The sequence below is a fragment of the Aedes aegypti genome, chromosome 1 (genome assembly GCF_002204515.2).
Source record: "Aedes aegypti strain LVP_AGWG chromosome 1, AaegL5.0 Primary Assembly, whole genome shotgun sequence".
NCBI lineage: Eukaryota > Metazoa > Arthropoda > Insecta > Diptera > Culicidae > Aedes > Aedes aegypti.
Genome location: NC_035107.1, coordinates 216477673 through 216502857, shown reverse-complemented (window position 1 = coordinate 216502857; position 25185 = coordinate 216477673). Strand labels below are relative to the sequence as shown.

The 25185-nt window shown below is 37.6% G+C and overlaps 3 protein-coding genes across 6 annotated transcripts in view; 1 reads left to right on the top strand and 2 right to left on the bottom strand.

Annotated features, from left to right (window-relative positions):
• The first annotated feature begins 1770 nt into the window (after window positions 1-1770).
• Window positions 1771-3173, top strand: LOC5567331. Of its 2 annotated transcripts, XM_021857564.1 has the most exons (3): window positions 1771-1986; window positions 2055-3011; window positions 3087-3173. In XM_021857564.1, exons 1-2 carry the CDS (start codon window positions 1959-1961, stop codon window positions 2990-2992), a joined length of 966 nt encoding a protein of 321 aa, XP_021713256.1. In that variant the 5' UTR covers window positions 1771-1958; the 3' UTR covers window positions 2993-3011; window positions 3087-3173. The 2 variants fall into 2 exon arrangements, with proteins under 2 accessions (XP_021713256.1, XP_001657357.1); XM_001657307.2 differs by lacking the exon at window positions 3087-3173 and having other exon boundaries at window positions 2055-3027.
• Window positions 3174-12260: 9087 nt separating this feature from the next.
• Window positions 12261-13892, bottom strand: LOC5569227 (sulfatase-modifying factor 1). Of its 3 annotated transcripts, none has more exons than XM_021857562.1 (2): window positions 13678-13892; window positions 12261-13621 (listed from the first exon to the last, which is right to left on the bottom strand). In XM_021857562.1, exon 2 carries the CDS (start codon window positions 13599-13601, stop codon window positions 12570-12572), a length of 1032 nt encoding a protein of 343 aa, XP_021713254.1. In that variant the 5' UTR covers window positions 13602-13621; window positions 13678-13892; the 3' UTR covers window positions 12261-12569. The 3 variants fall into 3 exon arrangements, with proteins under 3 accessions (XP_021713254.1, XP_021713255.1, XP_021713253.1); XM_021857563.1 differs by having other exon boundaries at window positions 12261-13601; window positions 13729-13891; XM_021857561.1 differs by having other exon boundaries at window positions 12261-13601; window positions 13678-13888.
• A 5478-nt stretch (window positions 13893-19370) lies between these two features.
• LOC5569225 (alpha-tocopherol transfer protein-like) overlaps window positions 19371-25185 on the bottom strand; it is a 37837-nt gene continuing 32022 nt past the window's right edge. The window contains exons 2-3 of the mRNA XM_001652736.2: window positions 20361-20565; window positions 19371-20298 (exon numbers count right to left, since the gene is read on the bottom strand). Coding sequence (XP_001652786.2) covers window positions 19469-20298; window positions 20361-20535 — 1005 coding nt within the window. The 5' untranslated portion in view covers window positions 20536-20565 and the 3' untranslated portion in view covers window positions 19371-19468. The remainder of the gene's footprint in view (window positions 20299-20360; window positions 20566-25185) is intronic.

Here is a 25185-nt window from a genome sequence, read left to right as displayed (position 1 = left end):
TAGAACCGCCAACATATTTGCCACTTGCACCGAAGAACAAGTATCCGGAATAGCCTAGTATGTGGCCATGTCATCCACCTCTTGAGATACCGTAATCCGGGGTAACATTGATCAGCGGGATAAGATTGATCGCAATGACCCTCCTGGCATGTTATCAAGTATCCAAGAACATTTTTATTACCCTTCTTTAGCCTTGATTTGAGAACTTATGACGTTTAATGTTGCTAGCTAGGTTTCAGAACCGACAATTAAGTGGCCATTTCCCCCAGGGAACTGGGAATTCGAAACAATCCGACATGTGGTCAAGTCATTCAAATACATCTGAACCACCTTTAGATTTGATTATCAAATTCATGAGAATTGATATGTCACAAGCCAAGTTTCAGATTCGCCAATATAATTGCCACTTTTACCAGTGAACCGGTATTCGGAACAACCCAGCATGTGGCAAAGGCATCCAAAAACCGGTCGAACCAGTTTTATTCAGACTTGGTTTGCTAAATCATTAAGTTGATTTGTCGCAAGCCATGGACTCGAATTAAAGTGGTTACTGATTCTTCAAGTGGGATTATTTCAGTTCTCCCCGCGATGAATCTAAAATTACGGTAAATTTCTAATCGATGACCGCGGTTACAAAAATTAGAAGAATTTTGTGATTGACCCTGAAAATTCAACTGAAATTCATTGAAAAACCGATGGGAAATAATATTTGATATTGAAAATTACAATCAAATTTGACGTTAGGCTCGCTTGAATGATGGATGCATCCCGATAATACAAACACATAAAACAGGTTGTGTTCCACATGGGATGTAAAGCCAAAGTTAGAAGATATTCAAAACGATTTTCCCAAACACCAGCTAATTTAAAACTGCCAACTGAATATACTGCTTCGCGACTAAAAATGGGTGAACCAACGTGCGAAGTTTGATTTTTGACCAACTTCGCCGCGTCGCAAGTCGATTCTCAATAGTGCGCATAATACACACGGCGGAGGGCATAGATGCGCACTATAGCGAAGTGACTCGCGACGTTGTGAAGTTGGTCAAAAATCAAACTTCGCACGTTGGTTCACCCATTTTTAGTCGCGAAGCAGTATATTTTGTTCGAGATCAGCGCAGTGAATTGTATAGTTTGACAGTTATGTGTAGAAATACAGAAGTGGGACAGTTATGCGTGAAAATTCAACAATGGGACAAATTGACTTGGCTTGCTTTTCATTGAGTTTCTGAACAAATTTATTTTTTGGTAAGTGTTATCTAAAACTATACGTTAAAATAAACTGTGTGATGATAATAAGGCAAAATGCACAAAAAGAAACATGGGACAATTATGCGTATAACGGCAGATTAATAGTTCGACATACATCTACTTTATCTAATAATGCAGCTTATTTTTACGATGCCACGACTGTTTATACAAACACAATTCGTCACATGAAGCATGTATCAAGATTTGCTCAAAAATAAAAGGAGATTCAGTTCGCAGTACCCAGGTTGAGTGCACCCATTTTGGTAGCACTAAATCGACGAAACAAAACACGGTGCGCGATCTTTTGCGATTGCCAAATCGGCCAAACTGATTTTTACCAGTTGAAGTTGTAATCACTATGCCATTGGGAAGCCCCTCGCTGTTTGTTTTTGTCCAGAGTCTATGAATGGAGAGTTGCGCGAAGAGGCTTCTTTGAATGGTTGTTCTTCTTCGTCTTCGAAAATAGCCCCTATCTGGTTTGCTGGTCTGCTCGATAGGTAGACGGTTTGACAGTTCGATAGGTAGATTTGGTTTCACTCTTCGCGCAACTCTCCATTCATAGACTCTGTTTTTGTCCTTTTGCTTTCGATGCTTCTTCGCAATAAGATGAAAGCGTGCGGAGTGTACGAGCACGTTTGTTTTTCTTGCTAAAAGTTTATCATCTATTAAATTTTTATGCTTTAAAAGTTACCTTTGTGGTTCCAATCATGGTGAAGACAGAAGCCCCTACATCAGGTAAGCACTCTAACCGCCTAAAAATAGAAACATATTCCTCAATCTGGTTTCTGTTTCACATTTGACAGAATCTGATTCCGGCAGTGAAGTGCCGCTAACTCCTCTTGCTGCTTCCACCCAAAAGACCCCGCCAAAACGCGTCAAACCCGATTCAAGCGACGATGACGATGCCCTACCAGAGTCGGAAAAACTTGCATCGGAGTCGCAAGCCAGTAACACCTCTAAAGCCGTGAAAAACACCAAGGAGAAGTACCTAAACAAGTTTCCTAACGTAAGACCCAGCAAAGCCAAGTACTCCGTGGACATCGACCTTAGCGATTCCAGCGATGAAGTGTGGATCGTCAAGTGTCCCGCTTCCATAGATGCCAAGAAAGTGCTCCTGGGGGCAAAATTTCAGGGATTTGCATTGGGTTCGGTTAGCAAAATAAGTTCGCCACACGAAGGCTTGCAACTGGAGGGAGTCATTGCCAAAAATTCCAACCAGAAACCGGTCACCATTATGGCGGGAACGGATTTCAAGTCGTTTGTCCCAGTTGGGACGGTCCAAATTCGAGAATCGCTCGATATGGATACGTTGCCCCTCAGGCCAACGAAAAGCGAATTCAACAAATCGGTGATTGACGTCGACGAAGAAATCCCATTCCCAGAGGAGATCCGCGACAGGCACCCTCTGCTGGGAGTTGACTACAAATTGGCACAGCGACTGCCCAAGCACGTCAAGAAGGCCCTTTCCTTGGCCCAACAGCGTTCCGAGGCAATTTACCTGCAGAAGAAGGTATCCCCGATGGAAGCAATTGTGACAAAGCAGGAGACGAGCCCCGCCAAAGGGAAGAAATCGAGGAAACGGAAGCGCGAGGACCATCTGGATTACGTCGAAACCACGATGGAAGATGAGGAAATTAAACTGATGATCAAGGAGGAGGCGAAGTCACCCTCGCCACGAAAGAAGCTTAAGAAAGAGAACCCCGCGGCAGAGGACGATTTGTCCTGGCTGGCCGAGATGTAGGTTGCAATAGAGCCAAAAGGTATGTTGAAATTTGATATTGCGAGTTGATTAATCGAAAGAACCGTCCCATATTGAATATATAATATTGGCTCAGTTCTAGCTCTTCTAGAAGCTGAAAGGCTAGAATTTCTTACACCACTTTAAGAGTACCTAATAAAAAAAGATCCCTTGGAAGATGCAACTCCCTGGAAGTCCACAGTCTTCAATCTTCCATTAATTTGCTTTATTATAGAGACTTTCAGGCGTAGGCTGGTTCGTCTCTTAAGAAGTTAATAATACAGAGTAATTTGATTTAAAAGAGTTCATGTAAATAATATGACAGATAATAATATATCCGCTTGTATGACAGTTTTATTCCAAGGCGTCTTCGTTGATTCTATGCCGCAATCCGTAGTCTTTGTCCGGGATTATAGCTGGGTCGAGGTTTATATGTAGGCGTATAATTCGGAGTCTTTAAGGCCCAAGTAAAAATGGTGCAAAAGTCTAAACTTAAAAAGCAGTTTTCTCTTTTTGAATAGACAAATCGAAGAAAATAAAAACACACTGCCCTTTTATTTGCCAAATAAAAAGGCTGTGTGTTCTTATTTTCATCAATTTATTGTTTAAAAAGGAGAAAACTGCTTTTTCAGTTCTGACTTTTGAGCCATTTTTTCTTGCACCTTAAGGAAGCATATTAATGCAGCTTCATTTACTGGGTCGTTGCTGAGTGCATTTTGAATAGATCCAATACCGTAGAGCTCACGGGTATGGCCGAACTGACGGCAAACACATATAATATGTTCTACTGAATTAACAATTCCACATGAGTCACAGTACTTATGAAATCCAGACCCTCCTGACATGTTATAGGTGATTCTGGAGTACCCAGTACGAAGTCTTGAAAGAACCTGTTGGTCCTTAAAGTTCCACCTATTTGTTTCTCCTTTAATTTTACGAATGAAGGGGCCACTTCTAGCGCGCCACTCTTGAGTCCAGGCCTGGCTGACAGTATCAGAAGGCCGGCTCCAGAGGCACGTCCCCCGCCATTTGGGAGATTTGTGCCATAATGATGTTTGGACCTTCAAGAGATTCAGTTGGGTTTTGCAGTCCTTTTTAACCTCTTTGCGATGATCAATGAAAGTTAGCCGACGATCTAGGCGAATTCCGAGTATACGTAATGTTTTCCTGAACGGGATGGCACTGCCATGAATATTGACTTCCTTTTTTGGTGGACGATGGTTCTGAAGGCATATGTGCGTCCTTGCACTTTTATTATAAAGTGATAAAAGGAAGCCTGATGAGTCAGCCAATTTTGTAACAGCTTCAACTGCTGCTTGCAGCTTCCTTCTTAAGGCCACCGGATGTTTCCCAATGGCTACGAGAATAATATCATCTGCATACACAAAAATATATATGTCTTTCGGAAGATGCAAAATATTTAGCAAGCACGTTTGCCACAATGTCTGTTTCGCTTGTTGAAGAGCCTTGATGGTGTATCTCAAAGCCCTTAAGTCTCCTCTTACCATTAAGGGCATTTACTCTGAGCCACAGCTCGGCAGGGGTCTGTTGGTCATTTATGCTATCTAGAAATTTAGACCAGCTTTTTAGAGTCTCTAACAACCTGTCGGCAGTTATTTTTCGCTTGTCTATATATCAAATGTACTTCTTCCTTTTGTGGATGACTATCTGGTAGTCGCTTGAACTTACGAAGGGCTTTTCGTCTAGCTTTTATAGCTTTTTTTGTTTCAGGTGACCACCAAGGGAGTGCCTTTCGACCAGGCCTTGAACTGGTGTTTGGGATTGTATCCGATGCTATTTGATGAATAGACTTCACGAAGTTCGATATGGTAGTTGACTCGGTAGTGTCCAATGTTGCTTCGATTGCAGATTGGTATGAAGCCCAGTCTGCCTGATCATAAACCCAGCGAAGCCGACGGGACGTTTTTGGCGGTTGATCATTAAGGAGGATGATTATCGGTCGGTGGTCACTTCCGAGAGGATCATCGTGAACTTTCCAAAGAAAATGGTTGGCGACAGATAAACATACCATAGTTATATCGACAGTAGACTCTCTTCCGCCACTAATATATGGTTTGCTTTCATCGTTCAGTATGACAGAGTCTGTCACTTCTGCCATATCCGTCAAAATTCTACCACGAAGGTTTGTAGATGAACTACCCCACGCTGGATGATGACCGTTACAATCTCCGAGGAGTAGTCTTGGTTCGGGAATTTTCTCCATAATTTTACCAAATTGTTGATCAAGATTGTCGATTTTACTACATGGGAGATAGAAATTCACTATAGATATGGGAAGCGGCAAATCTATACGAATGGCGATAATTGGAAGAGTGGTATCAAGGTCGATTGCGGTGAACGAAATATGAGCTAGTATACCAATGGCTACTGAATGATAGATGTTCTGATTAATTTTTAGTTCCCAATTGTAACCACCCGATAGTGTTCTGCGTATTCCTGTTTTACTGGCACGATGAACTTCCTGGATAGCAATCACTGTAAGACATAATTCCCTAACCAGCATCTCCAAATCCGCAAGATTATTATGGAATCCATTAATGTTCCATTGGAAAGCAAATGCCTTTTTATTGGTGTGGTCGTCGAAGTTAGAATGGTGATCTGTACTGATAGAAGTAGTTTCGAGTGATTCGTTCGAATATGATTGATATCGGAAGCATCCAACGTCGTCCTGAAGGGGAGAGTTCGGTTTCCCTTGCATCGACCCTCCAGCAAGTGGCGAAGGGGAATAGGAACATGTTCCCTTGTCCGTCCCTCTTCCGGACGCCAAAGGGCGTAGGAGGTTGTCCGCCAGTTCCGGTGAACCCATGACTTCCGCACTGACGGGGCCCCTACTACCCAATGGCTCCACCGGGTATTTGAGATAAGGTGTGGTCGAATGACTATGCTTTACAGCGGAGGAAGTTTCCTTTCTTCTTTCTGCTTCCAAGTGATTCCTAGTAACTGTATGGACATGATGCCAGGAATTGCTAGGACCTGGTGTACGGATATTTCTAGTAACAAGCTGAAAAGTATCATACAGCAATGCATTTGTCCTTGCTTCAGTTGGTATCAGATATGGATTCTGGTGGGTATTTTGGCTTCTTGGTGGGTTCGGTAAAGCTGATTCTGGAGATCTGGCTATTAATGTGGTTGGAGCGTTTTCTCGTTTTGGTGTTCATGTTCCGTCAACCGAGATCGTTCGTTCATATATGAAAAAAAAAGTCGTTGTCGGTGGTGTTCCTCCCAGTCTGCGTAAATTTAATGTCTTCTAGTTTTGCGTGAATGGGCTTGAAAATTGATTAGAAAATTTCGGCGTATTACAGATATGATAGAAGACTGGAGAGGATTTCGATTATTTATGGGTAGTTTGAAGATTCTTCCATCATCGTTTCGTCGTTCGACGAGAAGTCGTAATCGACTTCGGTGATCTCTGGTATCGTTATCGTCGAATTATTACCATCATCCGACGCATCATTTTTTTTGTCGTTTCGACTTCGGACTGTCTCTTGTCTTTGATTTATTTCTGGTGCTCGAGAGTGTACCTAATTTTTTTCTTTCCAATTCAAAGCTGGTCATCTTTTCTTGCTTGGTATGTTCGGTGGTCTTGTTGTAGCTTTTCTTTTCTGCGGTCGGGTGAGTGGTGCTGGTCTTCAAACTGGCTTGAGTGACCAACGGGTGTGTAAATTTTTCGCAGTGTGATAACTTCCTTATTCTTTTGCTCCAGTTTCTGTTCCAGCGTCTTCAATTTCGGGAGGAGGTTTGCGATAGTTCCATATTCTTGTGCAATGGAAAGCCGTTCCTGGGGCCCAGCTCGCAAAGCCGTCTCTAGCTGTCCGATTCTCGCGTCGCGCTCCTTAATCTCCAGGTCTCTGGCATCAACTTGTTGGATAAGTGCCTCGATTTTGCCATCCTTATTTAGCATGTCATGTTGGAGTTTTTCTACTTTCATGGCTTCTTATCCTGGTCACTTTTGACAACAGAGGAGTACGCAGTTTTTCCCTTTCGCTGCTCGAAGGCCTGTTTGGCTGCCGGGTATGAGATACCTAAGTCCACACGTAGGTGTTGGATTTCCTCCTCAACTTTGTACGTAAAAATCTAAAAATTTTCGTGAGCTTAGAGCGTGATCAGAAGATTCGTAACGACGACCGATACGGCGTTATCGGGCTCGTATCGTCACATAGAGCAATTAGTAAACACTATTGTCTATTGCCTTTGTTCACTTTGGTACCTGTCTATACTATTATGTGCGACATGTACCCGCGTCCTTTTTTGTGGCTTTCATTTTAGATGATTAGCACTTTTCTTTATGCCACGAAACAGATGTCGCAGAAATTGTTTGCTCGACGGGACACCCACTGAGTGCACAATCCTTTTATATCTTTCGGACACGTAGGAAGCAGATTTCGATTGAAGAAGTGTCGCACAGTCTATCAGCGCATAGAAAAACATGACTGTTCGTCACAAGACTAACTGTCGAACTGTTATGTAAATAAAGTATGTGAACAAAAACACCTCTGCTGGTTTATGTTTTTTGAGAAATTTTCTAAAAGTTATCTTTAATTTTTGAAATTTTCAAATTATAAGAGATTTTTATGACATTTTCTGAAAAAAAAACTCTTAAGCAATCAAAATTTAATACCTACGGATCTATAGAATCCTGGAATGAATAAAAAAAATTCTAAAAATCCCAACGCGACTTCTTCACAGGTTCTTTAGAAACTTGTTCAATGATTCCTCAAAACGAGCTTCATGATTTTTCCCAGCAATAATCCCAGGAATTATATCTAGAAATGCTTCTGAAGAATTCTCAAGTAGGTATTGCTTTTCTTCCAGAATTTGCTTCACGAAATGTTTCAGCAGTCGGAAGCTCACATCTGCAGTAATTTTTACAGACATTCAAACATTTTACCGGGATTTACTTCCTCGTGAGATTATCCTACAGATGTCTGCAGTTGTAACTCCAGGATATGTTTTTCTAAGTAGGTAATCCTAAATTTGTCCAAAATTTATCATGGCCATTTTCCAGTAATTCTTGTAGCTATTTCAGCAGGTAATTCTTGAAAAACTGATCACAGGATTGGATCCAGAAACTCAGCGACGGGATATTCTACGAAATCTGTTAGAAACTCGCTCAAACAATTTCCATCGATTCCATAAGAGAGTACTCCGGCCTCTTCAAAATTTATCAAGTAAAATGTACATGGACCTTGTGTATACCGTCTGGAAAAAAAACAGAAAAGCAGGAATCATCAAGAATTATTTAAAAACATGGGAAAACCTGGAATTCCTTAGGAAAATTGTATTGTAGTGAGGGAATTCATTCAATTCTTTGAAAATACAGTCAACTCTTCCATACTCGATATTCCGTATCTCGATAACGAGTTAGAGAACCATAGTGAAAGTTGGTTTTCATGGCTAACTCGATGGTCCCTTAGATCGCAGTTGCACTGGTTCAGTGTTCTGTAACTCGATACCTCCCTTACTCGATGGTCCCTTCAATATCGAGTAAGGGAGAGTTAACTGTAATTGAATTTGTTATTTATTTCAATAAAATAATTTACCCAATAAACTACTAGACTCATTGGTTTCCTTCTTAACTGGCTATGAATAAGAATTATTTTTTACAACACTGCGAGAATACCGTGCTTGTCGTATACAGTATCAGCGAGGTGATTCTAATACAGTGGGTTTCCGTTTTCAACAACATAGTAGAAATTTTCATTTGCCAAAAACTGAACCATGCCAAAATCGGAACCCATTTTTTTATTTCAAAAACATCATTAGGATGATGTTAGATCATCCAAATCATGGTCAGACTTTGGAACAGTCCACTCTGAAGAAGATTTCCGTAGGGTAGTAGAATTTTATGAATCTATTGACCTAACATGTCAATTGTGACAGACGATCAACAAAATTTTTATCGCTTAAATGTCCTCTATGTTGTTTTACAAGCTTTATGTAAACTATTTGTATGCAGAGCCGTATGCATTGCACAAGTATACGCGAAACATTTCAGAAAAACTTTGTACTTTGAAAGTCTAGGGTGACTTCTGCAATAATTGTCTTTCAAATTTCTCAAAATTTGTCATGATGAAGCTCAAGTAACACTTATAAATAATTTTATATTAAATTATTGTTAAGACTTTTGTAAGAAAGCATACAAATGTTTGAAATCTCTTTTAAATTCGAATTTTCGAATTGCCTGTTGGTTTTTGAAGATCTTTTGAATAAATTTGCTAATTAAATCATTCACTCCTATTGTTTACGTTCGGATGCTCTTTAGATCGAAAACTGTTTTGTATTCCCGTTTACGCCAGCAAAATCAAGTGGGCCATGAATTCGAACGAATAGGATTCGAATTGGATCCGTCGTAAACAAAAATGATGGTGATTGTTTATGCGGCCAGATACGAATTCGAAGAAACTGTTAAATCATTTTAAACAGGCATTGTAGAATTTGCTCTCATTTGAGTATGAAGCACGATCAAAGCAAGCAAAGAAAAACATCCCATCTGTTGCGGTCCACGATCGTCAATGTATTGCAAGTTGTAACAATTCTGATAAATGGAAACAGCGAACTAGAGCCCCAAAGAGAGAGCGATGATAAAATCCATTTTTCTCGCTTGTTTACCGTTGGGGTTAGGTGTTTTACCTTACTGGCACGATAAATAATCCACGAACTTTCAATAGCAATAGTGTCCCCCAGGTTTGGAGCATGTTTAGAGGGATTTTATCATGCACTACTATCCCCAATCTGATCAAAGTTATAGCAGTATACGATAAACAGTCTCTCATAATGTGCAGCATGTTATAATAGTTACAGAGAACGATACGTTAGAGATTCTCTCAATTTTCTCAGGATTCAATCCCTGATTTTAAAACATTTGATAAAACTTTGGTGAAATGTGAGGCAACTGCAAAAAATCTATATAAATAAAAATGGAATGGTGTTTGTATGTCACGAAATGGCTTGAGAACGGGTCAAACGATTTGAATGATTATTTTTCCGTTTTGTTGGTCAAGTGTTCCGACGTGTTTGTGCGTATAAAAATCCCAGGATATTCACCGGGAAAGTCGAAAAAACGAGCGTGAACGGAGCTGTCATTTTGTATGGGACGATCCATAGCGTTTTTCAACAGCCTACTTGATGGCAAGACGAAGTTTGCTGGGCCCACTAGTACTTAATAAATTTCTTAATCAACTCTTTCAATAATCAAGGAATTGTCGAATATTATCGCCTTGAATCATATAATAATTTAACAAATACTTTCAAAAAAGTTAGAAGAATTTGTTTAAAAAATGAGAAGAAGTTTTATTTTCAGGGAATACTAAAAGAGAACAAAAGAATATTTCTAAAAAACTTTAGCAAAGCTTCATTGAAAATAGCAGAATTAAAATTTTAAAAAAATATTCATCGCTAATCCAAAAAAAATGTTCCAAAGAGTTCTGCTCGGATTTTTCTAAAATCATAATGAATTAAACATTATATTTTCATATATTCCTTAGCCTGGATCATGGGGATTGACGGTGCCAAAATGAAGGTGCACCATAAAATAATATCCGTCTGTATAACATATCACCTTCCCAATACTTTGGCACACCTCTAACGGATCATGATTTATCATGAAACGGCTGCTTGCAGGCTAAGGATCTGTTAATATGTTTCTACATATTATCAGGTACTCTTCGAAGATTGTATAACATTTTGCGGTAATCCACTTCGCGGTGTAAATGTAAATGGCTCTTCAAGATTATGTTTTTTTTTTGCACAGAAAAGCATCTCATATCGAATAACTGACCGCAATCAAAAGGGCGAAGGAATCTTCAGGTGGTCGTTAAGAATCCACAGGAGCCCGATAGGATATTTAGGAAGCTCGCTAGAAATCTATTACGACCACCTCTTAGGATTTTGCTTAAGATTTAAATTGAAATTGACATCTGTCCAAGAGCTCGCTGAAAATTTTAAGGACATTTTAACATTCCGCAGTGATATTGCTGAAAACTTATCAATTCTCCGATGGCAATTCTCCAAAGTCCATTTGGGACTACTTCTAGTAATACCAAATTTCTCTGGAAACATACTCAAAACCCTCAAGAAATACTCAAAATACTACTAAAAATCCACAGTATTCTGCTAGAAATACACAAAACTTCTTTGATATCATAGCTGTTTACTAGGGATCACCAGATTTCGTGCAGCATCCCCAATAACTAATCATACATTCTCAGGACCCCGCAAGAAATTTCTGATGTCCGATAGGAATACTCAGATTCCGCTCAGAATCCACTTAGCAAATTCTCAGAAGCCCACTATAAGAACAACCCCGTGAAAAATCTCAAGCATTCAGTATAAGTTACAGTGGGACAAGTGGGTAGAGGAAATTGTATAGTTGAGATTCTTCAATTTCTAAAGACTTAAAATTGAAATAAATGAGGTCGTGTATATTTCTTAGCTTGACTCTCACCAAACATAAGCGCGCTATGCTGAAATTGATTTTTGATTTTGAAAAATGCTTTCTTTTCCAAAGTTGCCATTTTCATTTAAGAATTGTTCTAAAACGGTAGTTTTCTTCCAAAATCTTGTGCAGTTATTCCTGAAGTAATTCGCCGCCCCCGACTAAAACCTGCTGTCTGCGACGATGTCAGTTCTTTACGTAATATTATATTTTCTCATCTGTACGACTAAGTCGATGATATGAATAATACATAAAATAAATAAATGAATCTTGTACCTAATTTCTGTTCAAGTTCATCCGCTGATTTCTGAGATGACGAAATTGGAAATTAATCTCCTCATCTTCAATCCACAAAAGGATGACGTCCTTACTACGGCAACTACGACTGATTTAGTTCATTAGCAGACCCTAAGCTCCGTTGGCGCAAAGTTTGAAGTTCACATAGTCGTTCTTAACGGTCAAAATCCAAATGTCAGGCTGATGTAAATTTCGCGTTTGAATGTTTCCAACTGTAGATTACTTCTTCGCTTCTACTTGAGTAGATTATTGCTTAATTCATACGAATTGTCACGTTAGAAAAAGTAATGAAGAAAATGATCTGTCGGGTGGATTAAAGTAAAAGTTTTGTTCAGTTTATTCATACAGCCTTTTGACCGCTACCAGCCCTGGAATTGACAAAACATATTTTCAAACTGTTCCAAAAAGCAATAATGTGTCTTGATTGAAATTCAAAAAATGTTGTGTAATTTTTTTGCAATTTTGGTTTGACAAAATCGGTCTTTTCTCAATATTTTAATTGATAAGTCCATGAAGCAATGTTCAATAAAATGCTGGGTATATTTTGTGATGCTTTACTTTTTTGCCTTTTTAAAGAACAACATACAAATTCATAGGTCAATCAGTTTTCAAAAACTAAATACCCTTTTTTTCTCTCTTTTTTAATAATAAAATGACTACTAGTTGAGATTCAACAAAAATTTTAGTGATAATTACTACAACTTACATTGATTTTTATTCGCATTGAAACAGTGGTCAAGCAGAAAAACGCACATTTCGCGTGTCTAATGATCTAGTTCCGCCTCAATCATTTTCAATAATTTATCTTAAACCATCGTGACTATAGCACTAATCCGCATCTGCAGCACACCGGAAGCCAAGGTTCCCGGCCGTACTGTCCTCTGTGTTCTGCGACCTCGCTGCACACCTATACCTATAGCAGTACGACTTGTGGCACAAATACGATCCTCCCTTTTTCACCCGATTCGGAGGTTTAACGTTCTCTTTCGCGTCCCACAAATCGGCCGTCCACTCCCACACGTTACCGACCATGTTGTACAGGTCGTACTGATTCTGTCTGAACCTGTCCACTGGGCAAGTACCCTCACATCCGTCTTCCCCTCGATTCCCCTCCGGAAACTCGCCCTGCCAAATGTTCATATAATGCTCGTCCTTTGGCATCATCTTATTGCCCCAAGGGAACAGTTTACCCTTCCTTCCCCCTCGACATGCTGCTTCCCACTCGGCTTCAGTCGGTAGTCGTTTATCCAGCCATTTACAATAGGCCACAGCATCGTTCCACGACACGTGCACCACCGGATGATCCATTCTAGTCTCGATTCCCCGTTTCTTATCGCCCTCCGGGTAACGCCAACTGGCACCAGGAATCTTGTACCACCACACCGCAGCCGCCACTCTATAGTCCATGTACTTTTCTCGTATCTTTGGATCTAGGAACTCCTGGAACACAAAACTATCCCCGAACCGTTCCGCTTCCGTAATGTACGCAGTCTTCTCGATAAACTCGGCAAACTCGCGGTTGGAAACCTCGTACCGATCCAAGTAGAACGCTTCCAGTTCTACTTCTCTTTCAGGGCCCTCGTGGTCGCCCACAAAGAATGGCTCATTGGTTCCAATAAGGTACTTCCCGCCAGGGATCAAACTCATTCCCTCGATTTCCTTCGTATGTTTGACTAGTTTACTCAGACTCTCATCCTCCTCGTTGTTCTCAGTATGCCTTCCCCGGGGAAAGATAACGGTGTCTGTGGGACCATTTTCGTCTGACGGGGTTCGCTTAAGCTTGTTACAGCCACAATCCGGAGCAACCGAGCTCACGATCATCAGAATCCATATGAGAATTATGGGATTAATAGATTCCATCTGTTGGTGAGAAAGATACACTAGTAAAGCTACATGCAAATAAGTGTGTCACTTTGGATTTATAAGGATGATTTACCATATTGGAGTTAACATTTAATCTAAACAATTTTAAATAAGATGTACACACTTGATCACTGATAACAACTAGATAATGCAAATAAACATATGGGTTGTATTCGCGACCACGAAGGCGATTACCACAACTAAGTCGATGAGTGAAGCTCCGATATTTTACACATGAAAAAGCATAGGAAGTCAAATGCTTAATGCTTCTATTACTTATAAAACACTATTTAATTGAATACTGTTAAGTGTTTGAGGTTTGACTTTTGATAAGCTATAGAATTATTGATTTATTGAGAAAATATATAAAAATCAGAATAATATGTCTATAATGTAGCCAATCGTAATCCTATCCTTTTAAACAGATTTTAACTATTGTAGTAAATTCTATATGAGCATTTGAAAGTTCATCTCATATAAATATCATGCTAAAGTATTTTCGAAGGTTCACTCATCGAGTAAACCTTTTCCAGATGGCAGCATCATACATTCGTGTATACGAATTGAATGTGCAATCTTAATAGGGCTCCTTCATAAATTACGTAGCGTTCACCTTCTATATTTTCATCCTATATGCTTCGTAGAAAATCTCAATTTTTAGATCGTATAGTGATCGAATCTACTCTATATACGATCTGCTTACACGTAATTAATGATGGCCATCAATAGGCCAACGAAACACTCCAAACGACAGTGTGTAAAGAAAAATTACGAATCATGAAAATTTCATAGGGACAATAAATGGTTCTAAAAATATTCGAATCATATATAATCATAAAATATTCTTGCGTTAGAATTTGAATAAGTTGGAATTTCTTAAAAAATTAACAAATGTTTTTAAGACCTTAGCTTTAAAAACTATTACAAACATCTATCGCAAAAAGTAGATTAATGGCTTCGCAGGAAAAAAAAACTTCATGAATCTTCGAAGTGGGCCTTGACCATAAAAAGTTTATCCAGGCGGGTTTTGGTAGATTACTTGAATATTAATTGTAGTTCAAGTTGTCACTATGTTCAACATAAATAACGAAGGTGAAGGAAGAGAAGGTGTATAAATTGCCAATCTATGTGTTTCGTCATATTTGAATGACCACTTAACGCAACTGTGGGCTGCTCTGGCTTCAAAGTGCAGTATTTACAAAATGAAGCATATGATAAACGTAAGAGGGGTACTATAACGGAATGGAGAATTCACTGTAATAGGTATCCTGAGCAGAGAATGAGAACTTATTAAAATCTAATTTTGATGTTGTGATATCAGCGTATATGATAACTCATTATGATGATATTCTGATCAAGTTAAGAACAATCATAACAAAAAAAGAATTTTTTTTCGTGAAAATAAACATAATAACAAATTTTGATTTGAATTAGTTATCAGTATTCTGTAACTTGATATTTTTATCAATAACATTAAAATGAGTAATCAATAAGTAATTTTTATGTCGTGATATCACAAAAAAATCATAATTAGATAATTATCATTGTGATGTTTAAGGTGAAAATGCATCGGAGCCAAACCTCAAATTTTCAAGAGCACAAATTTAGATAACCAACCGTTTGTGCTGAAAATTTAACTCACTGGTCATTCGCCGGTGATGACCAATCGATCAAATTTTCAGCGCAAACGGTTGTCAGGTTCTCTAGATTTGTTCTGCTAAAAATTCGAGGTTTGGCTCCGATGCATTTTCACCTTAAACATGTTCACCTTAAATTAGAAACAAATTTACAGTGGTGACAGGGTGGCTGATCCAGTGGTAGCGTGTGTCCAATAATAGTGAGTTTATACCCTGGCCTGGATCATGGGGATTGACGGTGCCAAAGTAAAGCCGCACCATAAAATAATATCCGTCTGTTAAAAATATCACTCCCCATATTTGTTTTTTGTTTATTCTTCATTAATATCATTCTAAACATTAGATTCATTTTTTATATCTAGGTGTTATGTGTTAGAAAACACTACGATACTAATTTGGTAAAACTAGAGTGTCCATCCCGGGACATCCCGGTACAAAAAATACCAGAATTCCACAAATTTCGGGATTTCCCGTTTCCCGGGATTTTATATCTGACATCCCGGGAATCCCGGGATTCCCGAAATGTACGTAGAATTTGATGAAAACTACTACATTCCGATGAAAAACAATGACATTTTTCCTCACTATCAACCTTATTTGATAAAGTTTTTTTTTGTAAAACCTTACATGTATTTCGTGATTACTTGTTAATCTATCTATCTATCTATCTATCTATATAAATAAAAATGGAATGGTGTTTGTATGTCACGAAATGGCTTCCGAACGGGTCAACGGATTTGAATGATTATATTTCCGTTTTGTTCGTCAAGTGTTCCGACGTGTTTGTGTGTATAAAAATCCCAGGTTATTCTTCGAGAAACTCGGAAAAACGAGCGTAAAAGGAACTGTCATTTTGTATGGGACGATTCATAGCGTTTTGAACAGCCTACTTGATGGCAAGACGAAGTTTGCCGGGACCACTAGTGTTTAAATAAAATATAAAATTTTCTAATCCTATTGAATTTTCTGGTGTTTCAATATGATAGCTAAAGAACAGGCCTAAGAATTATAATAGAATTCCTAGAAGTTCTGTTTATGCGTTTTAAGGCAGGATATACAAATTCTTGTGGCTCTTATGCAGCTATCCTGGGTTCATAGCTTACTATTTCTCTACGATGAAACCTCCAGATTTCTTTAGCGCCTTGACAACGAAATAGCTTATGTACTGTTGTTTCTACTTCTCCTAATAAAGTAGAAAAGCATAATGAAAAAGGGAATAAACGAGTTATTATTTTCATGAAAAGTTCAATTTACCAAGCAAGAAACAGATATTTTTATTTGTCTAGTTGCAAAGTTTTAATGCTTTTCTTTTCAACATTAGCCGTTTTTATAAGCATATGCTGAGATAACAAATTTGAAAGTACACATAAACTGCCGCAAATCGCAAGTCAGTACCATCTGTAAAAAGTAGGCATTGAGAAAATTGACTGCGAGATTTTCAATCTCGTTTTCCATACAAATATTCAAAAAATTCTAGAAGATTGGAACTTGTTTCGATCTCAATGAAATTTTCATAATTTGCTTTTTATTCCGTTATCTTTCCAAGAAAAATATAAAGATGACCAAATAACGATTCATTTTTGTGTTACACGATGCGAAAATCTGCAGTGGGACATGCGTTTACTTTTCATTATGGGACAATTCAACTAGGTATTTTCCCTAATTTTACTGAAGAAAAAGTGATTTTTCGTTAGTGCAGCTGAAAGATCATTAAAGATATAATAAAAACTGGATACCAACTCAATTTTAACCAACATGCAGATGGGACTGACTTGGGATTCACGACATTAAACTTCAGTCAATAATTTTCAGGAATTAACTTTTAGCATGATCATCTACAATATCTTCAATGATCTTTAATCGTTTCTTTTGTTCTAAAGTTTTTTTGACTTCTCAAATGTTTGAAAGAAATTGCTTTAAAATTATGACTTAAGTTTTTGACATACTTCCATTCATAAGTATTAGGTATATAGAATTTGAACAAAATCCATAGCAAACCCTTAATGAGTCAAGCTCAGTTTTAATTTTTGTTAAGCAGGCTTTGGAAAATTTAACGATCATTGACACACGAGCCATAATTTCAGCCCATTTATACGCCTGCGTTCATACAACACACATGACATTTACCGTTCGTTGAAGATAACGAGCCATGAACTAAAACAAGACAGACACACAAGTCTCCAGGTGAAACCCAAGCAGGCGGGTTCGTGTTTTTTTTTAGTTTCGCCGAAGTGACTTTGGCCGAGGATGGATTACCAACTGGTAAACTCGTTTCATGCTTATTCGCTCTAACGAAGGTACGGTGCTGCCATCTGCAAAAAGTTTACTCTGTACGTGAAGCGTCAAAAATTTTACCCGGCAAGGTATGGGAAGTGAAATTTCAAATTCTTATATAGAATTAACTACAGTAGCTATTTAAAATCTTTTCAGTACATGTTGATAAATTTTTGATGGGCTACATTATAGACACATTATTTTGATTTTCATATTTTTTCCTCAATATTCTGCGGATTCTATAGTTTATCATAAATCTAACCCTGTACAGTTAACAGAATTGAATTAGATTATGTTTTGATTTTTTAGAAGCATTTGAAAATTGATTTCCTATGCTTTGCCATGTAAATAAATCAGAGCTTCACGCATAGGGTAAACTGTGGTAATTGCCTTCGTCATCGCGAAATTCGCGGAAAAGAAATGACAATATAAAACTAGTGTTCAGTATCAAATATCCCCAATTTATCAAACATGATAAATGCATATTGAATATACATTTCTGGATGAGCATTGTTTGAAAAGCAATAGCAATATGTAGTTTTAAAACGTCGCATACTGCCATACTGTCTCCTTTTTGTCCTTTACAATCCCGATGCTGAAATTCACCGAAGCACGTTTTAGAATTGGCATGTTTTGATCTATATTGGATCCAGCTTTGATTCAATGTCCTTTCAGCTATTATATACGATCACTAATTTTAATACAATCTGCGATATTTTGTGATCAATAATCTAGAACGAATCGTTGTTACTGGGAAATGTTTGTGTTTAAGAGTTATGGTTAAATTTAACAAAAAATATTCGACAAAAAAATGATGCAGCAAGCAAAGTTTTTTTTTAAATACTTATTTTTTACCCTTCCCTCTTTTTTAGAAATTCTAAATTTAAGAGCTGTTTACGTGATGTACCGGTTTAGTACTAAATTCGGTTTGTCATTATGAACTTTGTTGATAAGTACTGCTATACACAAGTTTGAAGTTTGAATTCTGTAGCAAATTAAGCAAATACATTGTCATACAAGCTGTCAAACTTGCATGCAAGTGGATGATATTCTTTAACACAGTAATGGATTCTACAACCCTTAATAATCAATTAAGCCTTAATTAAGTATATAGTGGTGTTTTGGTTCAGTTGTAAAGTGAAGGAAATTTCTTTGACTTCCTGGTCAAATGGCTCATATTGTCCCCATCGTTACTCGTGTCGCGTGCTTGTCGCAGCGCATGGTATCACACATACCTGATACCGTGCACCCCCGCTAATTTGAACGCTACCTGATGTAAACCACTGAGGTTCATTTTTAATTTAAACTTCCATTTACTCTTTGAACATTAGCAAATCGTACTACTGGTTACCTCTTTGGCTGTATTGTTTTGATTCTACGTTTTGTTTCACTATGTTCCATATCAGATCACTCCGTTCCAAGAGCTGAATGACGTTTGAACCAATTTCTATTTGAACGATGTGCAAATTAGCGAGGTACAAATTAAAAACTGTTCAAATTAAATGCAGTCAAACCAACGGGGATACCCGGTACCTTCAAGGTATTTAAGGGACCACTTAAGGTGAAAGTGAATCGAATCCAAAACCTTTTTTTTCAATCTGGAGAACCAAAAATCCGGTTGAGCTGAAATCGAATGGTCATTAGCTGTTGACCAATCGATTAAGTTTTCAGCTCAAACGGGTGTTCGACTCTCCAGATTTGTGATGTTGATAATTTGAAGATTTGCTTCGCTTCATCTTCAAAATAACGTCAATGTAAGGATCACAAATTTTTATCTGATTCTTTCACCAAAATGACAATAATTGTGAACTCATAACATTCAGCATTTTTGATGAATAAGGGATGATCTACTGTATATCTTTGTTTCAGTATACTCGTTTATTGATCCCTACAAACATATTAAATTACAATATGACCTTAACCTATAGTACGTAAGATAGAACTTTTTGAACTTCAATCTACTTCCAGTTTCCTAAAACTTCCTGCCAAACCGTATGTGCTATTGTTTTCCTTGAACCCAGAACACCCGTTCAAATTCTGCTTCAACGAACTGACCGAGCCTTCCCTGGCAGCCTCTGGATACATGTGCAAATGAACGGCCATCTTATCGTCGTTCAGCAAAGTGGCTCTATGCGCTTCGACTTCGGCCTTCCACAGCTTGATCATTTCCGCCATCGGCATAGTGCCACCGTACTCCTTTGGCAACAAGCTCTTGTCCATGTCGATGTCCTTGATGTCGGTGTACAATCGAACCCGGTTCCTCAGCTTTTCCGAAATCAAGGTTAGACCCCACTCCACCGCAATCTTCAATGCCGGATTTATGTTACATCCGTGCATCTCCTGATGCCTCATGGGTAGCAGTCGTTCGCCATTTTTCGTGATCCTGACAGCCTCTTTGATCGTGAATAGCGTCAAATACTGCAATCCAATGCCGGTACCGACGCCTGCATGCACAATGCCGCGAATCTGATTCTCCTCGTCCGCTAAAATGGTTTCGTAACAGATGCCATGCACTCGTACCATATCGTCGTTTGAGAACTCGTTAAGATCGAACACTCCTGGACGATAGAACATCACTCGGCGGCCATTTTTATCCCTTTTCGGCAGGGCAAACATGTAGCCCAAATCCAACAGTTTGGCCAACTTGGGTAGACGACAATCGAGATTCATGAAGATATTCCCATCGCGAATGAATCTCAACAGCAGGAACCTTTCGATATTTTCCTGGGCCAGCGGTATGCTAAACTTCTTCGCTCGAAGAAACTTCAATAAGAACTTGGCATCTGAAAAAGCGAACATTCATGAAAAACGGTTGTGAATATCAACTTAAGTATTTCAATCTTACCCATTCGAACTTTCACGATCCGTGGATTTTTCTCGGCCCAATCCCGAAGCATTTGCAGAGCATGGTTGCGTCGGTCATCCGTTTCGTTCAGCTCCCGCTCGGCTATTTCACGAAGTTCGTCGGACATCGTGAACTTGTAATCATCCGGTGTCGTGAGCGCTTTTGTGTACTTCATGGTTAGTTGGCGTCTGTGTAGGGTGGTAACCTGTTTGAAGAGATAAATAGCGATGCTTTGTTAAATAGTGATCCATTTTTGCTTCATATACTGCCCATAAACGCGTGTCAGTCCCATGTTTGCTGGATTTCCTATTCACATGGGACAAGTATGCGTTTATGGGCAGTATAGTTATTAATTTCAATATAAATGATGGCTTTCGATAGTTTTCGAGTCCTGACCCTTTTTTTTCAGATATTTTGGTTCTGCAATGCCGTCAGAGTCTCTAGATTAGTATTTTATTACGAATACTATTGTCCAATATTTTTTGAAAAGATAGAGACGTTTTGTGCATTTTGAGAACGATTCCGATAGGAAATCATTTAAAGGAGCTTTTCCCTTTTTCTAAATTGAATATTTTTTTACTCTAAAATAAATTTTGAATAATAGGGTAGAAGCACCGGTTTTGGCCATACGCCAGTATTAGCCATAGTGGATTAAACACCGTTTTACGAAGCCAATCAGCATGAAACCTTTTGTTTTAGTAGATCACATTCACAAGATGGAGCAACATTTATTTACTCGTCTCAATTGATTCAAAACACAAGAAAAACAATTATTTTCCTTATAATTTTAACTCCCATACACCTAATTTGGCCAGAGTACTCCTAATTTGGCCACTCTCGTGAGAAATCAATGTGATTGGCCAATTTAGGAACCAAAGTTAAATCTCTGGCCAAAACTGGTTCTGATGGCCTATATTGACCAATGAGATTTTCAAAGCGAAAAAATGGTTTCAGCTCAGTTTCGACATTTTACATACATAATATGAATTGAAAGCTTGCATTTGATATATTTGTAGTATAAATACGGCTTTCCATATAATTTTTATTGACATTCTCTCTTAGACTGGCCAAAACCGGTGCTTTTACCCTAATAATAATATAAAACCAATGCAACTGCGCTTCAGGAGACTATAAGGGAAGCTATGAAAGCCAACTTTGAATATGGTTCTAGAGCTCAATATAAAGATTATGAAAATTAAAAGTTATGGAGGTATCACTATAGCGCCATCTATCGGATTATTCTTCAATTAGGTTCCACCGTTAGCCCCGAATCTTTAGTTTTCCAGTACATATATCGAGATACTGGAGATTGAAAAAAATGTTACTAGCGTTATCTAGCGGTTGAATTCACAATCAAACTTTGGTTAGCTGTAAGGATCTTGAGATGCAAAAGATTGAAGAAACTTTGTTGCAAGCACACTTTAGTGGATGTGTTTCTAATAAGATTTTCCATCACAAAATAGCCCTTAATCTGTTGAATCTAATTCTTCCTTCTTTCATATGCATCAACCACATTTTATTTAAAACTTCCACCTCTGTAACTTCTTCATCCTCCTCCTCCTTTTCATCTTCCCTTTTTGGACCTGCCTCATCATTTTTTCCTTCCATGCTATATTGCTGATTATTCGTTATACCTTCGTCCTCATCTTCCGTTTCTCCTCGCTTACCCCATTGAAACAGTTTCGTTTGTTCTATCTCGAAATATAAACTCAAGTGGTTCATAGTGGGGGCTGAAAATTCTTATATTCACTTTCAGAATTTCCTTCATGGCTAAAATACTCTCTTCTCTTCCCCATACTCCATCCCTGACAAGATATTCTATGTACTCCGTAACCAAGTTTGTATAAGCTTCGTTGTCTTCCTCCAGTACTTCTTCCCATACTGCTCTTTTATCTCTTACGGCTGGAAGAATTCCTTAAGTTCATGGAAAATTCTCTAACAGGATCTAGTAATTCATAATTTGATAAATGATTTCTTAAGGAATCTTTCAATAATTTTTTGAAGGTATTGCAAGCATGTTTAACAAATTACATTGATGAATCTATGAACGATCTTCCTACTAATTACGTTGACAAAATTAGGAGATCTGTTGAAAGATTATATTACTCCTTTTTTTATTTTCTTCTGCTATATTGCAATTATAGCTCCTGGATCATTCTTCAAGCATATTTGTAAAAATCAAACCTTGGTGGAATTGCTGAGAAAATTTTGGAAGCACGTGCAATTTATAGAACAATTTGCGAAACTAAAGTTGTTTTTTTTTTCAGAACTCTAACAGAATTCTTGAAAGTGTTCATGTTCAACATGACCCAACTAACAATTCAGAGCCACAAACAAGCATGCATGTTTAATTATTGTTCAATATTGGTAATGACAGCTGAATAAAAATTTTGCTCTATAAAGAGCTGAGAAGGTGCTTTTTTAACACAAACTTAGGTCAATGTTCAACGTTATGCATTAGAATGAACAAAAGTTGAATCGCCACTTATTAAACGTTTCCAAAGATTCTCATTCGACTAGTCAAGATTGTTTTACTAATGAGCTAAACAAGACATGTTTCCCCCAATTAAAAAGCCAATATTCCACTAAACAAATGTATATGTATAAAAGGATATTCAGAAGACGAACTAACGTTTTACTTGCGTCGCACTTCAGCTATTTCCACATGTTTAACACAAGCATGAATAAGAGCTGAATAAGAATCTTATAAAATCCTAACTCAGCTTCAGTATATTATAAGAACAGTTGATCTAATAGAGGCCAAAATGATGATTAACAAACACATTGTCCAGCAATAAATAAGCCTTGTAAAAGCGATCACACTATAGCAAAATTTCATAAAATGGACAAAATATCCGAAATTCGTGTTGAGTTCCGAATGATATTCAAAGCTTATAATTATGCTTTCTCGAAACTTTTTAAATAGCTGTTCATAAAATATACATGGTCAGCCTCCAGAAATGTAGGATTATTTTGAAAAACAAAAAAAAAAACATTTGAGCTAAGTATTCCTAGTAGGAGCGAAGTACTGACAAACAAAGTGTGATTTTGACTTGATTGACATAAAAGATCTGAAGAAAACATCAAAATTTTGTATGTTCTTTGTATGTAGTTAATTTTGGATGTCATTTCCAGAGCTTTTATATATTATATCTATAAAGTTAATATCACTTTTAGCTATCCATATTATAATTTGCTATTGCTAAGCTTTTTTCGCCTGCTCGGGATGTTGTTCCGTACAAGAAAAGTTGAAAATTCTTTGACAGAATTGATTAAATAAATTTCTATAGCGAGCTACATTTGAAATTACATTTCTTTACAACTGAATAGTGCGATCTAAGAAAAATGATTTACTTGGCCATTTCTGAAAAAAAATCCCACGCGTCAAGGTATTCGAACATTTTTCTATTCTGGCACATAGTCCTCAGAACACTTCAAATGATTTAAATATATTCATACAGAAGACTATTTCTTTGATGCATAATAGGTTTATGAAAAATAGAAATCAATAATATAATTAATAATTACAAAAATAATTTATAAAATAAATGAATTTCAATTTAAGTTGATGAATCATTCAAATTTAAGTTTTGATCAAACTAAAACTTATTAAGAAATTAGATTTAGTGCTGATCCAAGCTGAATTCAGTCGGCTATTTTTAGCGCACAGTGAGAAAATTTATGTCAATAATGGTCAAAACTAATTTTTATTTACACGAAGTGAAATCAGTTTGAAATGATAAAGGTGAATATGCATCGAAACCAAACCTCAAATTTTCAAGAACACAAATCTAGAGAACTAAACATCCGTTCAAGCTGAACCACCAGCGTGTGACCAATCGATTAGGTTTTCAGCTCGAACCGCTGCGCTGTCTGGTTCTCTAGATTTGTGCTCTTGAAAATTTGAGGTTTGGTTTCGATGCATATTCACCTTTATCATTTCAAACTGATTTCACTTCGTGTAAATAAAAATTAGTTTTGACCATTATTGACATAAATTTTCTCACTGTGCGCTAAAAATAGCCGACTGAATTCAGCTTGGATCAGCACTAAACAGCAATTGAATAATATGCTTGTTCAGTTGTTGATTAGCATACCATGTGTTGATTAGACGATGTCGAATAGAAGCTCAAACATGATCAATATTCAGCTATGAGAGGTTTATATTTTGCACTGGACGATTTATTAATCAATTATAGGATGGCGCAGATGGCAAGGCATACCGCTGACGATTGGAAGGTCTCTGAGTTCGAATCCAGTATCCAGGCGATTAAATATGGTTGTTATGTCATGATGATTGTGTGCACTACATTTGAAGCGCCTAAAAAATATTGTTTTGGTTTTTATTTGTTTTTAATTATTTTTGGACCAGTCGTATAAAAGCTAAACTAAGTTCTTGTAAAACGTTTTGAAAGCTGAAAAATAAAGTTGGAATTCAACGACATGCTTTAAAGTTTCTCCAAATTTGTGTGAACAACGCCTGAACAAAGGTTGGCCATGAAGATTATTAAAATGTTATTAAACATGATGCTGAATAAAACTGCTATAATGGTGTTTGTTAAATGAGTGAATGTTAGTTGGGGAAATACCTCGCGATATATATTAAATATTGAACAACCGTCTTCGACAAAGTGGTTTAGAAGATCAAGGGCCTACATGCGGCCGAATTGTCTGAAACTTTGCAATAAGAAGGGCATCAGTATGACGCATAGTGTGACCAAATATGCGCTCTGCCCAAGTAACCATAAGCACTAGTAATAAGCCCTTAATCAGCATCATAGATGCGTACATGCATTATAATAGCACCACAAATGCTTACACACTT

What these genes read in the sequence shown, in the direction of transcription:
- LOC5567331 (XM_021857564.1), top strand. Translation starts at nt 1,959, where the DNA reads ATGGTGAAGACAGAAGCCCCTACATCAG. An exon ending in GACAGAAGCCCCTACATCAG is followed by an intron (nt 1,987 to 2,054) that starts GTAAGCACTCTA and finishes CACATTTGACAG; the next exon opens with AATCTGATTCCGGCAGTGAA.